The sequence below is a fragment of the Diaporthe batatas genome (genome assembly GCF_019321695.1).
Source record: "Diaporthe batatas strain CRI 302-4 chromosome Unknown Contig00009, whole genome shotgun sequence".
Classification (NCBI taxonomy): Eukaryota; Fungi; Ascomycota; class Sordariomycetes; order Diaporthales; family Diaporthaceae; genus Diaporthe; species Diaporthe batatas.
The window spans coordinates 2,384,162-2,399,607 of NW_025408556.1; the positions used below are offsets into that span (position 1 = coordinate 2,384,162).

Here is a 15,446-nt window from a genome sequence, read left to right on the forward strand (position 1 = left end):
GCGGCCGTATGGTTTTCTGACCGATGTTGCTGATTCGTACTCCCTAGGAATTCTCCTCCCTAGAGATGAAAGAAATGGTGGCAGGATTCTCCTTAATATAGGGCGTCATCGTTGGCTCAGCCACCGGGCTCCCATCTGACGCTTCGCCGCTTCCTTGCAGATCACCCCCTGCCGTGTACTTTGGTATATGTGTGCGAAAACTTTGCTTTTTTATTATGTGCGTATTCAGTTGGGGGCCTTAAACCCGGGTTCAAACATGTTTCCCACGAGTGCATGGCTATCCTTTCTTCGTCGTCCTTCTGCTCTCATTTCTTTTTTTCTCGAGACTTCCATCAACAAGATTATGGGTTCAGTAGGTCCCTCGGCCCCGATCCGCCTAGCTATTCTAGAGGCAGACGAGCCTTTGCCGAGCGTAGTAGAGAGACTTGGGAGATTCGGTGCGATCTTTACATCGATGTTCGAAGCGGCCTGCAAAAGCCAGGACCCGCCACAAACGCTCGGCTCACAGCTCACTTTAACGGCTCATGATGTCGTATCCGGGGATTCTACCACAGCATATCCGGACCCCAAGGAGATCGACGCAGTGCTAGTCACAGGCTCAAGATACTCCGCATATGATGATTACGACTGGGTTCTCCGCTTGACGGACTTCATACGCCGGCTGCTGCTCACTGACAGCCACGTTCGGGTTATTGGGGTGTGCTTTGGGCACCAGATCATTGCACGCGCACTGGGTGCTACAGTTGCGCCGTCACCTTGGGGATGGGAGCTTTCTCTCACAGAAATACAGCTGACGGAAACGGGAAAAGCTGTTTTCGGGACGGGGAAGCTGGTAAGCAGATGTATTTTGTCGTTTTAAACGTGGTGTCATACGGGCGATACCTTGCGGATAGATGGAACCATATTTGAACGCTGTCCAACAAATAACAATGACCTATAGGAGGTTTACCAAACACATCGGGATATGGTTGTCGAGTATCCACCCACCGTCATGCCCCTTGCCCAATCGCGGCATTGTCCGACCCAGGCCATGTACATCCCTGGCCGACTTTTCACGGTTCAGGGACACCCCGAGTTCCCTCAGTTCATGATGGCCGAGATGCTTCGGGCACACCACCAATCCGGTATCATACTGGATGGTCCGTTTGATGACGCTATGAAGAGGGCCTTGGGCCAGCATGATGGTATCGTCATTGCACAGGCCTTCTTGCGCTTCCTGAAGGACTGATCGGCGTGCGGTTAGATTGGTTCCCTGGTCTGGAAGAGGACAATGTATCAGACAGTCTATCTGGTGGGCTTTCTATGGCAACCCAAGAAGACAACAATTGCCCTCTAAAACACACATGACATCCGGCAGTCCATGCTTCGCCCTTGGCATCTTCGATGTAGAACAGCGTTTTATACCCCTGCCAACCTCTGCCAAGGAAACACTCTGATTTGAGTGGAATCTCTGGTTAGGCCTCTGGTATACGCGCTGGTTGTGTTTTGGGGGAAAAGTAGAAGTCGGAATCGATGTGGACCAGCCCATCGAATAGCTCTCGGTGGGCGCTGTGCGTGCGCAAAACTCAATTCCGGTATGGTCTTCAGGCCAGTTCATCTGTGCCAGATGATAGCCTTCCCTGTTATTGAGTATGAATGTACTGATGTTAAGGTGGGTTCAATCAGAAACGTATTCGCGAGACTCAATCACATCTTCCTTTGGTTGGTCTCCACGGAAATCTTGCTTCAGCTCAGACCACATCTCCTTCCAGTTGCCGATCTGGCTGTCATCCCGAGTCCTCCTCGAAAAGGACAGCGTCCTGTAGTCGACAAACCACACAATCATCCAATACGCGCTGCCCGCAATCGCGAATGCCGCAGTCACCCACTCTAGAACTAGGAAATTGGTGCCGTAGTGCACCTCCACGCTGAGTGCCTCGGCAAGCCCGCTAATGCTCTGCGCCTGCAGGATGATGACCCCAGTTGTGATGCCGGCCGCGAGCAGCAGGGACACGTTGGCCAGCGTTGCGAAGGTGAGCATGGTGAAGACGATGAAGCGCCTGATGTCAAGGAACAGCAGGGCCGAACCAGCCAGCGCCAGCGTGCCGGCTATGATGCGGATAATGATGAGGGCCAAGATAACCTTGGAGACAGACCCGACGCCGGATATTACGGTCGATATAGCATTCTGTACTCCCGCCAATGCTGGAACCGATATATTTACAGTGTTGGCGACAACTAGAGACGAAGGGATGGAGCTGGTCACGTCAAGGAGCTGTCCCAGGCCATTTTTCTTGTCCGAGTACGAGAAGCATCCCGTGGTGACGAAGTCGCTGTCTGGGTTCTTCTCGTCCGTGAAATTTCCCTGGCAGATCTTAGTGACGTAAAGGTTGTAAATGTCGCTTCTTGGGTCTGTCGATGACACGCTCAAAAGACTGTCAAGAGACGACACAGCAGAGGCTGCTCCAGATGTCGCTGCGTTGCCGTCACTGGTACTAGCACGCGTCGGCACCACTGCTAGAGTTGGCAGCGGTACAGTTGGCAGCGGGACGGTTGGCAGGGGTGGCGGTTGAGTACATGCTGTCAGGTTCCCAAGAACGCATTGAAGAGCATTTTCTTGAGCTGAATTGGACGAGGCATCGGGGTTGCCTGAAGACGCGGGAGCACCTGAAGACGCGGGAGCAGATGAAGAAGTGTTCGTTGGTGTTATCCGTATGAGGTCTTGGCCGATTCTAGACACATTCACCTGTTGATCATCGAAATTGGTGATGCATACGTCAGCCTGGATCTGAATCAACCATTATTAGGGGAAAGTTGTATAAGAGACGTACAGACAACCAAAAGTCATCGTTAGCAACTGCAGGAGTTGCCCCTGATACAAGCAAGATGATGCTGAGAGCAACAACGACAGCCGACGCAAAAGCTGGGACAAGCGCCGTCCACCGCAATGTCATTCTTGCTTAATGTCATTCTTGTTTGAATGACATGCGGCTGGAACGGGAGTATTTTATAACGGGTCTTTTTATCATATACACCCTCGGGGTCCTCGGGCGCTAAGTAGACGGAAGCCTTGACAGGGATGTCGTCGCATGAAGTTCACGGGTCTCAAAAAATTCCTGGATTGAGCGTCCCCTAAAACACGTCAACGCGTTAGCCCCGGTTGCATAACCAAAGCAGTCTAGTCAGGCTAGTCAGTGCCAGCCATTGCCCCGGACCGCTCCGAACGAATACGATTTCCATGCGTCACCGCATTACATTGGGGACCTGTCAGCCAAGCCCGTGCCATAGCATGTGGGCCTTATGACCTGCGAAGTGACCTATGAAAGCCTTATGAAACCGGATTTCGTGGGGTGAAAGATCAAGCACGGCCTCAACGGTTGGACGGTGCCAGGCGATAAGTGAAACTTTTCGCGTGGCGAAGGGTCTTCCACAATATCAGACGCGGCGTATAAGCCACGTTTGTGTTCTGATTAGTGATGTCACGAACAATGTACTTCAAGTTGGCTATAGGGACCACGCCTCCACAAGTAGGGAGTGTTCTATCAGCTTCCCACGCCACGCTACGCTGCAAAAGGTATCCATCTGTTTATCTGCGCCACTTCCTCCGATATGTCACGGTCTATACGTCGTATTTTTGACCACTATACGTCGTATCTTTACCCCCTCTATTACCTCCCGTCCCACTCACTCCGAAACCTCACCAGTGCTCTCCGCCCGCTTTTCAACGCTGGTCCTTACTTCGTTTTGTTGATGGGAAGGGCAGAATTCGCATGGTCGTGCGTTCAGCCCTGCTCTCGATCGTGTCGCTCTGCCAAGGTTGTCTTGAGCATTCCGGCTGGGCTTGTTGGTCGCCACGTCGGTGGTGGAGTTCGCGGTGGCGAAGGCCGCGAGGACAGAGATGAGAAAACTCCACCCTCTGATTTACTAATTTGGAAGGTGGTGGTGGCTAACAGTAGAATCCTGTGCGTACAAACAACTTCGGCATTCTCTAGGCTGATTCCGGGTATGGTGTTGTGCAGCATAGCCAAGCTGTGCAATAAAATCACACCTAAGGAACCTGGGAAGCCATAGGTAACATTGGGTGCGTCGCCGCTTTTACCACCACAGTCAACGGAAAAATCTCTGGGTAGGTCTATAAAAAGGAGTGACAATTAACTTGTATAAAAGTTGTCTATAGACTGACAGTGAGTTTAAAGACTGAAACGATAACCAATAAACGAATGCACAGTTGATCCAAAAAAGTACAATGTGGCCAAATCTGGTAGCTCTGCCAGTGTACGGGATGACCAAAGAGCTCACCACCAAGTAGATGGAGAATCCCCTGCTGGATCTCCAAGCATGATTTCTTTTCTAAAATTCCCAGATACTTTCTTATGGGTTAGTTTTACTATGTCATGTCGCATCGTGTCTTCAGCGTCAGAGTATGTCGAAGTCCGTCATCACGAGGACAACAATAGTCATGCGGGTGCGAGATGATGTTCTCACATGCTCCAGCCGTTGCGTGATTCCCAAGGTTTCCTTGTGAAAAGTCGATTGCCGAAGTATTGTGAGTTCCGAGGTCGTGTGTTGACCGCCCGCACTACTATGCGACAGTCAGGGCAGACCCGCATGACGATGTTTCTGCCGACGCCTGCATATGCGACGTCCCATCTGGTTTCGGGTAACTTTCTTCGTATAGTATAGCTTCTTAACATAATCAAAACAAAACAGCCCAGTATGTTAGTTTTCAATAATCTTCAGGATATGGTGAGAATGGAAGGTACAGTTGGTCCGAGAGCGCATATGTATGGGGGGCAATGGGCCGTTGAACCCGCGCACCTTCTACGCGGTCCCGAGGTCTATGATTGACGACTCAGTGACCACGAAACGATATCTAGATTGCTACACATGAGTGGCTCAGATATCGCGGTTCTGACAAGATGTAAGCACTATCAGGCGTACGATCTCCAGGCGTTACATGTCGACACAGGATCACCGCTGTGGTAGGTGATTTCACTACAGCCGTCTATCGTGGTGCTGTCCCCAGTCGCTTGCGCCCAAAACGGCACCTCACAGTCCATAGCCCATCGTCTTGCGGACGTCGTTTCAGATCATCATGACATAGTCTCTGAATATTCCTCTCCGCTTGGGTGAGTTTGACTGGAAGGTGCGGAGTCACAGGGGTTACGCACAAAGCGGTGGCCACGCTGGCATTTGCGTGGGCGATGCGAATGAGCTGTACCTGAGACGAGTCCAATATTATTTCTGGCAGCCGGACACAGCTCGTATACGGACTGAGGGATTCAGTATGTGCCTCTCCCTACCTTTCCTGCTTTTGTCAGTTGGGAATCCTCACGCCCCATAACTACATCTCCGGAGCATGATCGCCGAGGATAGACCTAAAAGATAAAGAGGTGCTGCCAGCCTAGGGAACAAAACAAGAATTCTGCGTAGTCAAGGTTAAAATGCATGACCATGTTGTCTTATTTGCGCCAGTCATTGGGTGTGAAGGAGGTTCCGCCGGCCAAATCAGGGCAACTCATGATTATATTAGTCATCTACACCACGTCTAGTCCCAGCAACAGTACGTGGACAGTCTAGACGAGTTGGTATTTCCCGCTAAATTTATATTCTATCTCTTAGCTTTATATGTCTTATCTTGTTGTTTCCTGGCTTTCAAATCATAGGTGAACAAAGTAATGCAGCGTCGCCAGTCCCAAGAAGACGGCTATCCAGTTGCCGCAAGTGATTCTATCACTGTCACTCTTGTTCGACGCCAGGGGAGGCACCGTTCCATTCGTCCGCAACGTGAAGACCCGAGTAGCAGCCACGAGCTCGCCCAAAGGCGAATCATAACTGTACGTGGCCAAAAAACGATCATCCCCAAGCGTGTACAACCCAGGCCAGCTAGCCCCGGGTGCAATAAGAAACCCCTCACTCCAAGTCTGCCCGTTATCCGTACTAACGACGACTAGGAAATTGCCAGGGATGGCTGTGTCGGTAATAGACTTCTCGTTTGTGTTAAAGCCGGCAACGAGCACACCCCCGACGTTGATTATGTTAGATGGTGCAGAAGCTTGACGCTCCTCATCGACCGGGTCGTATACCCTTGCTCTAGTTTCCTGGCGCCACGTCTTCCCGTCGTCGTCAGAGAGAACACGCCGTAGGTCAAAGCGACCCGACTCATTTGTCTCAAAGAACAGGATTAAGTTGGGGTTGTCCCCATCCCTTCCGTTTCCGGGTCCGAGCCTGGCAACGCTGGTCATCCCGTCACGACTTCTGATCCTGTCCCCGCCTGTGACAACGTTCCGTTTACCCCATGTCTTGCCCCCATCTTTTGACTCCCGCATGATGGTGTCCTGATCGGTAGCATTGTTTTCAGCTGAGTAGTATACCTGTGCCAGTTTAGTATAGGAGCTCGAAAGAATCAACATGAATAGTGAAATGAATACCTGTAGTGTAGTGTTGTCGGATTTGATCCGTAGGTATGGCTCCCATATCCCATTAAGGAATGCACCCCCTTTATTGGCAGGCAGGGCCTCAATATCGCTCAGGAATGACCAGGTGTTTCCGCCATCATCAGATGCGGATACAGTGAGGCGGTAGTAGGTGTAGTTATCAAATATGCCGTTGGGGTTGTCAAGGGACCTGTCATGGTTCCGGTAGGCGTAGAGGATCCTGCCTTGAGTCTGCTGCTGCTCGCCCCCCTGTGCTGGCGCGTCTTCATCCGAGCTGTTGGTTGTCCCGGGGAATCCAACAGGGAGCAGAAGCGGCGTCGCGTTATGCAGCTCACCGGTGCGGTTGTCACGGCGCGCCACATCCCCCAGCCTCTGCCATGACGCCGCACCATCAGTCGACTTATAGGTGCGCAAGATCTTCGTGTAGCCCTCGCGCATCATGTAGCCGAGGTACAGGCCACCCTCGACAGTGCCGGTCGCGCGTAGGTAGTCGCCTGTGAGTTCCATGGTCACGACGTCACCCGCCGGGTAGATCTCTACGCCCGAGGTCAATTTGCTCTGCGGCTTGGCCAGGCACTCGAGCAAGCCGTAGCCCCCGGGTTGCGGGATTTTGGTTACGCCCTGGGAGCTGGCGGCCTGGGGCCAGAGGACCAGCAGGCCCAGGAGGTGTGTTGTTGCTGTTATGGGGTTCAGCATTTTGATCGAGTGTGTGGGCTGAGAAACCCATCCAAGGCCTGGCGGCACAGCTGGGTCGTTTTGGTTTAAATAAATCTGGCGGCCAAGGTTGATCGCCAGAACTCAAGTTTCACCATCCCTGGGCAGACAATGTAGACGAAACTTTGTCAATTCTGGGTGGATCAATTTTCCTCTACCCGGTATGCTGACCGGTAGCTGGATGGAGAGGTTCTCATGACTCTTGTTCAAGACAATGCTGGTCATCTCACCCATGGAAATGCTGACTCTCGTCCAAGGGAATCGTGACAGGGAAAGCGCGACAGCACGAATCTATCCTATCAGTCCCCAGTTTTTGTAATTCTCGACAAATAGGGAGAGTGAGTACTGGGTTGGGTCAAGTAGTGATGAGGTACGACCCCAGCCTCTCGCTCTATTTGGACCCACACTCTATGCGTTATTTCCCGAATTCAGCCACTAGCCACCTGGGCAGTACTCAAGAGTAGAGGGCTCGCCGCTCGGAGGGTTCTGGCCAGCAGGCATAATTTTCGTAGCTCATACCACTGCGACACGACAGATTCTGATATACTAAAACTGTGTACACTGCTTAGAAGCTATGTTGGCCTGGTAATGACTGTGTATCCGGCGAGGGAGACAGTAACGCTGTTAGACTCGATAATAGATACGCACATGCTGGTGCGGGTTGGCCGGCAGCTGGCTGTCCCGGCCGGTGGAGCATGCAGGCGGGTGACCGGAGGACCACATAATAAGCTTTTGCGCCGTGGTGGTAGATCTGCAGATCTTCAGACCGCAAATTGGCCGCACTTGTCCGCAGAGTGACCAAGTCTTACATATTACCAGTACGAGACCTTGGCGCGCTCTTTGTCGTACACTTTATATCCACCGTGTAAGCGCCCGAGATGTAGCTTATGTCGGGGAGACCACACAATCATTAGCAAAAGTCAATCCACGCGGGCAACATCTAAGGAGCTTGAGTTGAGAAGGGGATTGGGTGGACTTGCGGTGTGAGAAGTGGCAGCAAAAACGAGTCCTGGCCCTTGATGATGAGATCAAACCGCAGTGGAATATACCTGCACCAGATGATAAATCCTGGCCCTCATGCATAAGTGGTTTGATGTAGGAAGGGGTAACCAGCCTCGTTTGTGTAATGATTAAGAAAAGCCCACATGGTGGGCTCGGCGGCCGACTAAGCTGACTCGCAACCGATGAAGCCCCACTAGGAGCTGAGTCCCTCCCGCGGGTGATCTTTTAAGCACTCATTAGTAGACTTACATCAGAATAACGAATTTCGAACTTCATGTTACGACTGGGCTTATATACTGCTTGGGAGTTCGTCAAGTCTTTGACTTGGAATTCTGATCTCTTGATCAGCCGGTCTTCGGTGCAAGCAGTCAATAGCATTCGTTTCACGCCCCTACAAAGCCAAAGACCTGCTGCAGGGGTCAGGCACTACTTATAGCTCAGCACTAAATTAGGCATGAACTTTGAAGAATTCCAAGGTTACCAGTACTACATCTTCTACCACGGTAGGGCGAGGACTGCTAGCTCCTCGACAGACCGAATTGGCAATTCTTGGTACAAAAATAAACGCTGTACCATTATAATCGCTGTTATGGTTTCTCGAATGCTGCAAAGGAGACTTTTAGCCGTAACTATTCATCAACCATCTTTTGAGGCTAGAACCGGGTGTGATGGAATCGCTGCTCAAACCTAGCATTTGCGAAATGGCAAATCAGGACATAGAGACGAAAGCTACACCACCTGTTGGAAACCTCTCTCCTGAAGTTTTTCCAGGGAAGTCAAGCCATGACAGCAGTCGTTTCATAGCCAAAAGAATGCCTTTGACGAAGTAGCTTTTACTTGCAATTTCCACAGTGACGGCACGGTACTTATAACTGCTACGGAATAGCCAATCCACCATATTGGTTATTATGGTCTTTTGGCTGGATGGTAGAGCTTGTGACTTAGCAGTCGCACTCCCACTGTACACTCGCGCAATTGTGATAGGTCATGTGTGTGGAAGTGCCACGCTATGAACTAAGGCTCCTGCGAGGTGCCTTTGCCGCCTTGGCTCGTCTGCAATCTGCTTTGCAATTTTTGGGCCCTGAGTGCAGTGATGGGCTTGGACCGACTTCATTATCATGTGATCCATGTTGCAATCAGCAGTGGAGCCTTTGAGACTGGTTGCTCGGAAGGCTTTGGCTCCATACATGGTCCGGCAGTCCGTCGTCTTAGTTCCATAAGCATCGCACATGCCAATTTCGAATACTCTCCCTGTGAAAATGTTATGCTCAAGATCGACGAATCTGAGCGCTGAGGCAGGCGACATCCCGGCCCCAATGGAGTCCATGAGTGCAAGGGCTTTTCCGATGGCAGGTTTGTCGGACCACTTGACCTGCAAAAACGGAGAGACATGCCCTAGTTAGGGTAGTTTTTGAAGTTGTGGGAGGTCTGTTTCAAGGGGGTTTGGGTCGCGCCATGTAGAGAGGTGATCTTTGCAAAATCTTGAGCCACTGAAGCCGGGTTTGGCGCACCCTTTGTTCCCGCATATCTGATCATAGCTACTTACTTTAATCATAAGAACGGAAATTCACACACCCACAATCGAAAGGTACACACCCTCCCTACTATTTAGCTAATTAGAGTATAGAACTTTAAAGTCTTTATAACTTTAATAAATAAGCCTTCTTTATAATTAAGGGACTATAAATAAAGTAGATTAGTCTTTTAGGAACTTAGGTTATACCTATCGGCTCTATTTACGGCCCTCTATTATACTTTACACTCTAGGGCTTACCCCCTTTACCCTAGTCGGCTCTTTTAAGAAGAAGTCATCTTATATAGAATACTTCTTAGTTAGTAGATAGATGCGCGCCTTTCGATTGTAGGTGCGCGGATTTCCGTTCTCTTGATTATACTCCTTAAGGGCGTTACTTAGGCTAAATTCAGTTTGAATCGAGATGCATTCGGTCCGCATATACGGTCTGCCTTCACCGCGGCGAAGAGCAGTGGTCTAAAAGTTTAAGGTCGTGGACGATGGGCAAGGTCTGCTGATCATGTTGTCGACAACTCGGCAAGGCCCCATGCGGTTGAGGCCCAGATGAGCAAGAGAACGAATCGAGAAGTCTGGATAGTCTAGTTGTAAGGCCAGAGACAATAGTCTCATTGTTCTCATGAACATGAACTCCAGTTTTGCTAAGTCGGGAGGAGGGTCTTTCGGCCACCTAGCAGAATTTCGACTGGGCCACAGTCGGCGCCAGGGCCTGTTTTTCGGAAGGGCGCTCGTATTGTATGGCTTGCTAGCCCAGGTGACTTCGGCTCTTTTCCGTCCAGTCGCGGCTTAGTTCCTCTTGCACACGTACAGAGACGGGTTGGATTTGGTTACAAACAACCAGTAACAGAGAGGGCTCGAGGTATCGGAGATGGGCTTCGGGGCCTGCTCGGCCGTTGGCTCAGGAGCCCTCGCGGCCGGCTGCTCGGGCGGCTTTGATCGCTGCGCCTGTCTTCGGAATTTGCAGAATATGCAGGTGGCACGGCTATCCGCACCGGAAAAGGGAAATCCTGTTGTCTCACGGGGAGATTTGCAGCCAACGTCCACCTACCTATAGATTTTTAGTAACATGCCTAATATCTATTGATACTAGTAACTTATTTATATATATAAGTACTGTATGTCGTAAGGCTAAGGCTATAAGCACCTATTATATTATAACTATTATTATCAGTATTATATTCTTTCTAAGTGCTAGGTTTTAAGTACTTACTACTATATGAAGGCGCTATATATATCCTTAGATATATATAGAATAGAAGTGAAGCTATATATAAGTACCTTCTAAGAGTATATTAAGAGTTTTTCTCTTATTTTCTTCTATAATTTTTAATATTTTAAATATAATCCTCTTTTAATAAACTTTCTAATACTTTTTTAATACTTTTTTTAATATATTTTTAACTCTTTAATACTTTTTTTAAGTTTTATATATTTAAGTATTAAGTAATAATTAAATATTAAGTAAATATTTAAAAATTAAAAGTTTAAAATAAAATAAAAGTTATTTTTTTAATTATTTATTACTTCTTTTAATATTATAACTTTTTAATTTATTAACTTTTTAATATTTATTAAATATTAAAAAGTATTAATAATATTTAAATAATTAATTTATATTTGAAATAAATAAGTTATAATAAATATAAAAAAATATATTTAAAAGAGTATAAAAAAGTTATATATAATAATATTTAAAAGGGGTATAAAGGTTTATATTTTAAATATTAAATATTTAAACAATCTTAATTAAATATAAAGGTTTATATAAGTGTTATACTTAAAATCTTATACTAGGTAGGCTATTAAAAATTAATAGGTAGGTGGATGTAAATGGTGGCCCGTGGATAGGTGGACGCTGGCTGGGAGATTTGCAGGTTGTGTTGATATAAGATCACGTGACTAGATCCCCCCGCACATAGCAGCGCGTCGTCTGCCAGCGGCAAAACTTTTACCAAAACTTTTGGCCCCACCAAAACTTTTGGAGCACGCCGTAAACGCTCAAGTGAACCTTCCTTTTCCCTGCCGCTTTGCGGCCTGGTCGCTGGCTCAACGGCCACTATCACGTGCCTGTCCTCCGGTTTTCGGAGACTTTCCAATTCAACGGCTGCTCATACAGGAGACGACCACGTTCGTCATAACTCTGCCTCTCTCCGTCGGACCACCCGCCTCCCAGCTCGTCTTCGACTCATTCTCGTGCTTTGTCACACAAGACGGACCCTTCTTTGGACGAACTCGGCCGGACAAGTATTGCAACCATGGCGGAACACAACATTGTGGTTTTTGCGGGCGACCACTGCGGCCCAGAGGTGATTCACCACCCCGAGCTTTCCCACCCATAGCTCTGGCTGGCTGGAGAGAGGCTGACGTTGGTTGTTTGACAGGTTGTCGCTGAGGCAATCAAGGTACGAGCCTCGTATCTGCGACCTGCAGCTGAGCACGTCTGACGCAGGATTCAGGTCATCAAGACGGTCGAGGAGCTGAGCCCGACGGCCGGCAAATTCAATCTCCAGGACCACCTGCTCGGAGGGGTAAGTCGTCCCCCGACGACAGGCCACGCGGGCCCAAAGACACCCACGAGAGGAGTCTCCTGCTAAGCTCGGCGTGTCCCCCCCCCAGTGCTCCATCGACAAGACCGGCAACCCCCTCACAGACGAGGCCCTCGCCGCCGCCAAGGCCGCCGACGCCGTGCTGCTCGGCGCCATCGGCGGCCCCGAGTGGGGCACCGGCGCCGTCCGCCCGGAGCAGGGCCTCCTCAAGCTGCGCAGCGAGATGAGCGCCTACGGGAACCTCCGCCCCTGCTTCTTCGCGTCCGACGCCCTCGTCGAGTCCTCCCCGCTGAAGGCGTCCGTCTGCCGCGGCACCGACATGATGCTGGTCCGGGAGTTGACATCAGGCCTGTACTTTGGGACCCGGAAAGAGTACGACGGGGTCGATGCCTTCGACACTGCTGTCTACACGAAACCAGAGGTCGAGCGCATCGCGCGGCTGGGCGGCTACCTGGCCAGGAAGAGGGGGGACTCGCGGGTCATCTCGCTGGACAAGGCAAACGTGCTGGCGACGAGCAGGCTCTGGCGCCGTGTCGTTGAGGAGGTCTTCAAGAACGAGTTCCCTGATCTCAAGGTTGAGCATCAGCTTATCGACAGCGCGGCCATGATCATGGTCAAGAACCCGACGCAGCTGAACGGCGTCATGATTGCGCCAAACCTGGCAGGTGAGCGGTCCCCCTCGTCCACATCGGGGGCGGTCTAGCTGATGGCTTTTCAGGGGATATTCTCAGCGACGAGGCGAGCGCCATAGCTGGGAGCATAGGGCTCCTCCCGAGCGCGAGTCTCTGCGGGATTCCGAGCTCCGCAGTGTCTGGTATCTATGAGCCGATTCATGGTGAGACTCCTATCCTGTTCGAGCCCTCATGGGCGACATCAGCCGCTAACGCACATGACAGGTAGCGCGCCGGACATATCAGGGAAAGGGATTGTTGTGCGTTGAGACCCCGTTCTAGGCTGTTTCTATCTATTCGCTGCGAGTACAGCGCTGACATTCATTTCCAGAATCCCATTGGCACCATCCTTTCCGTGGCCATGATGTTCCGGTACTCTCTGAATCTCGCCCACGAGGCTAAAGTCGTCGAGGACGCGGTCCGCGCCGCCATCGACGCCGGGCTGAGAACCAAGGACATGGGCGGCAGCACCGGCACCGCAGAAGCAGGAGATGCCATCGTTGCTGAGCTGGTCAAGATTCTCAAGGCGTGAGATGGCGAAGACGGTAGAGGTTATCTCTCGGACATCACGACGGATCAAAGAGATATGCAGCCTCCAGTAGGGTGGCGGAAGAGGGGCCTCGGAGCATGAGGTTTTTTTTTGCCCTACCGGAATGGTAGGCACTTCCTTGACCGCATCGAGGGACTCATCTGGCAGTAGATGTCTGAGCGGTTCATTCTGCTTCTCCAATACCCCTATTCTCCACCGAGTCCAACCCCATCTCTCTATCCAACACCCTCCTGATGTATTCCATACCCCTGTGCCCACGGATCCAGTCTTCGCAGTCGTCAAAGACAACTTGAACGCGCATGTCCCCCGCCCTATCCCAGTCTAAATACGCCGTCATCTCTTCCAAGTTCTACTTCCCGGACCCGGTCGGTATGGTGCAACGCCGCTGCGTCTGCTTATAATCCAGACACCACTCGTAGGATTTGTTGCTATACCCCGTACGACCTGGATGATGTAGGGGCAAAGTTCCAATTTATGGTAGCCATACTTGTCTAAATTAACCGACGTCAATAGCATTTTCCACGTGTGTGAAATCGGAAGTAGTAGATAGAATTTCTTCACCCTAGGGCTGCTACTCGAGCCACATGATTCCCGAGGTCTCTTATCACAAACTATCAGGCAGCTTTTGATACTACTACAGCACTGGACGGGTCAATTCTACCTTAACTATACACACGAGGTTGTGGATACTCACGGCACACCCTTACTTCAGTGGAGGTCGGTGATTCGCCCTAAGAGCAGCGTCCTGGTGTCCTTCATGGCATATTTGGGGCCGATTCTCTACCATTTCTAACATTAACATCACGATCCCATTGTCATTAAGTGCCCAGGTGTGGTCATGGCTCAATACATGTGAGTTCAGGAGATCGGAGATTCGCACCCGCAAAGAAGGAGGATACACCCAAGCCCTAATAGATGACAACAACATCCTAGGACAATCTGATATAAGATTAACACCTCAAAGGGCGGACCCTCTGTTTTTGTGTGTACAAACCTCTGATCCTATTGTACTACCGATGCTCCACCACCCTCCTCCTCGCCCCTTCACTTTCCACATGTCCCCATAGACCAAGTCAGATTATAGTGCAACACCTTTTCCCTACAATAAGCTGATCTCACCCGCGATGTGACTTGCCTTTATAGGAAAATGATGCGCCTCTGGGCGTGGAATAGTACCCATATATTGAATCAGGGAACCGACCTGCCAAGTCCCCGATTGCGAATGGCGCCGCTGTTGGTTCTGATGCAGCGAGCCAACACGTTATAACGTTGTATCGAGAACCCCTGACCCCTCTGTCTGTTGGGCCTTTTCCTGGGGTGGGGCCGTTTGCGCGCCTAATCGGCCGGCTTCCGGGTTTTGGTCTGCATTCAGGATTGCTCTTGGATACCCAATAAAAGCGATGAGGGATTCCTACCCCTGCGTCTCGGATAGGTTTTTTTCCTAGTCTCTCGGTCACTGCAGGCTTCGGCTATATTGTATTTTTTGTTCAACTGTGTATTTGTCTATTTGTCGTCTTCTCGGCTTTTAAACTAGCTATTAGTTTATACCTTAAGTATAAAGTTAATAATTACTTAGTATATACTCTTAAATTTATTTATATATAGTAGAGTTGCTAGCTTTTTTTATAGGGCTCTTTTTTCCACTATATTTTTTATATATTATATAGAAGTAGATAAATTTTTAATAATAAAGTAGTATACTTAAAGGAGGAAGATTTAATTCTTAAATATTTAGATTTCTATTTTTCTTATATAGTATTTATTTAATATATAATAAATAAACTTTACTTAACTTTTTAAAAAAGTTTTAATTTTTATAAAATTTATATAAAAGGTTTTTAAATAGATTTATTATTATAATATTATTATTTTATTAATTATATATTTAGGATAGGGATTATACTAGTTTATTTAATAAGAGTAGATTTAAGTAGTTATATAATAAGTATAGACTATAGACTATTTATATTTTTTTTAATTCTACTACTAAGCTAGAAGCGAATAGTTAGAGTTCTA

General features: G+C 49.3%; 4 protein-coding genes across 4 annotated transcripts; 2 read left to right on the forward strand and 2 right to left on the reverse strand.

Moving 5' to 3' along the window:
- Positions 1–312: 312 nt before the first annotated feature.
- On the forward strand, positions 313–1,228 carry KVR01_007702 (uncharacterized protein; the record flags this gene model as incomplete). The annotated part of the gene is made up of 2 exons (XM_044791525.1): positions 313–832; positions 941–1,228. Exons 1-2 carry the CDS (start codon positions 344–346, stop codon positions 1,226–1,228), a joined length of 777 nt encoding a protein of 258 aa, XP_044642680.1. The 5' UTR covers positions 313–343.
- Positions 1,229–1,657: 429 nt separating this feature from the next.
- On the reverse strand, positions 1,658–2,558 carry KVR01_007776 (uncharacterized protein; the record flags this gene model as incomplete). The annotated part of the gene is made up of 2 exons (XM_044781986.1): positions 1,658–2,493; positions 2,516–2,558. 2 exons carry the CDS (start codon positions 2,556–2,558, stop codon positions 1,658–1,660), a joined length of 879 nt encoding a protein of 292 aa, XP_044642754.1.
- A 3,081-nt stretch (positions 2,559–5,639) lies between these two features.
- Positions 5,640–7,112, reverse strand: KVR01_007736 (uncharacterized protein; the record flags this gene model as incomplete). Its single annotated transcript, XM_044784590.1, has 1 exon — positions 5,640–7,112. The coding sequence occupies one exon, from the start codon at positions 7,110–7,112 to the stop codon at positions 5,640–5,642; it is 1,473 nt and encodes a 490-aa protein (XP_044642714.1).
- A 4,535-nt stretch (positions 7,113–11,647) lies between these two features.
- Positions 11,648–14,383, forward strand: KVR01_008285 (3-isopropylmalate dehydrogenase). Its single transcript, XM_044786453.1, has 7 exons — positions 11,648–11,969; positions 12,045–12,065; positions 12,120–12,191; positions 12,280–12,874; positions 12,928–13,044; positions 13,106–13,140; positions 13,212–14,383. The coding sequence occupies exons 1-7, from the start codon at positions 11,919–11,921 to the stop codon at positions 13,410–13,412; spliced, it is 1,092 nt and encodes a 363-aa protein (XP_044643263.1). The 5' UTR covers positions 11,648–11,918; the 3' UTR covers positions 13,413–14,383.
- Positions 14,384–15,446: the final 1,063 nt, after the last annotated feature.

Bases quoted from the DNA above. Each gene is read 5' to 3' on its own strand.
- KVR01_008285 (XM_044786453.1), top strand. From the start codon at position 11,919: ATGGCGGAACACAACATTGTGGTTTTTGCGGGCGACCACTGCGGCCCA. The intron at 11,970-12,044 runs GTGATTCACCAC...GTTGTTTGACAG, and splicing joins GCGACCACTGCGGCCCAGAG to GTTGTCGCTGAGGCAATCAA. The intron at 13,141-13,211 runs GTGCGTTGAGAC...ATTCATTTCCAG, and splicing joins TATCAGGGAAAGGGATTGTT to AATCCCATTGGCACCATCCT.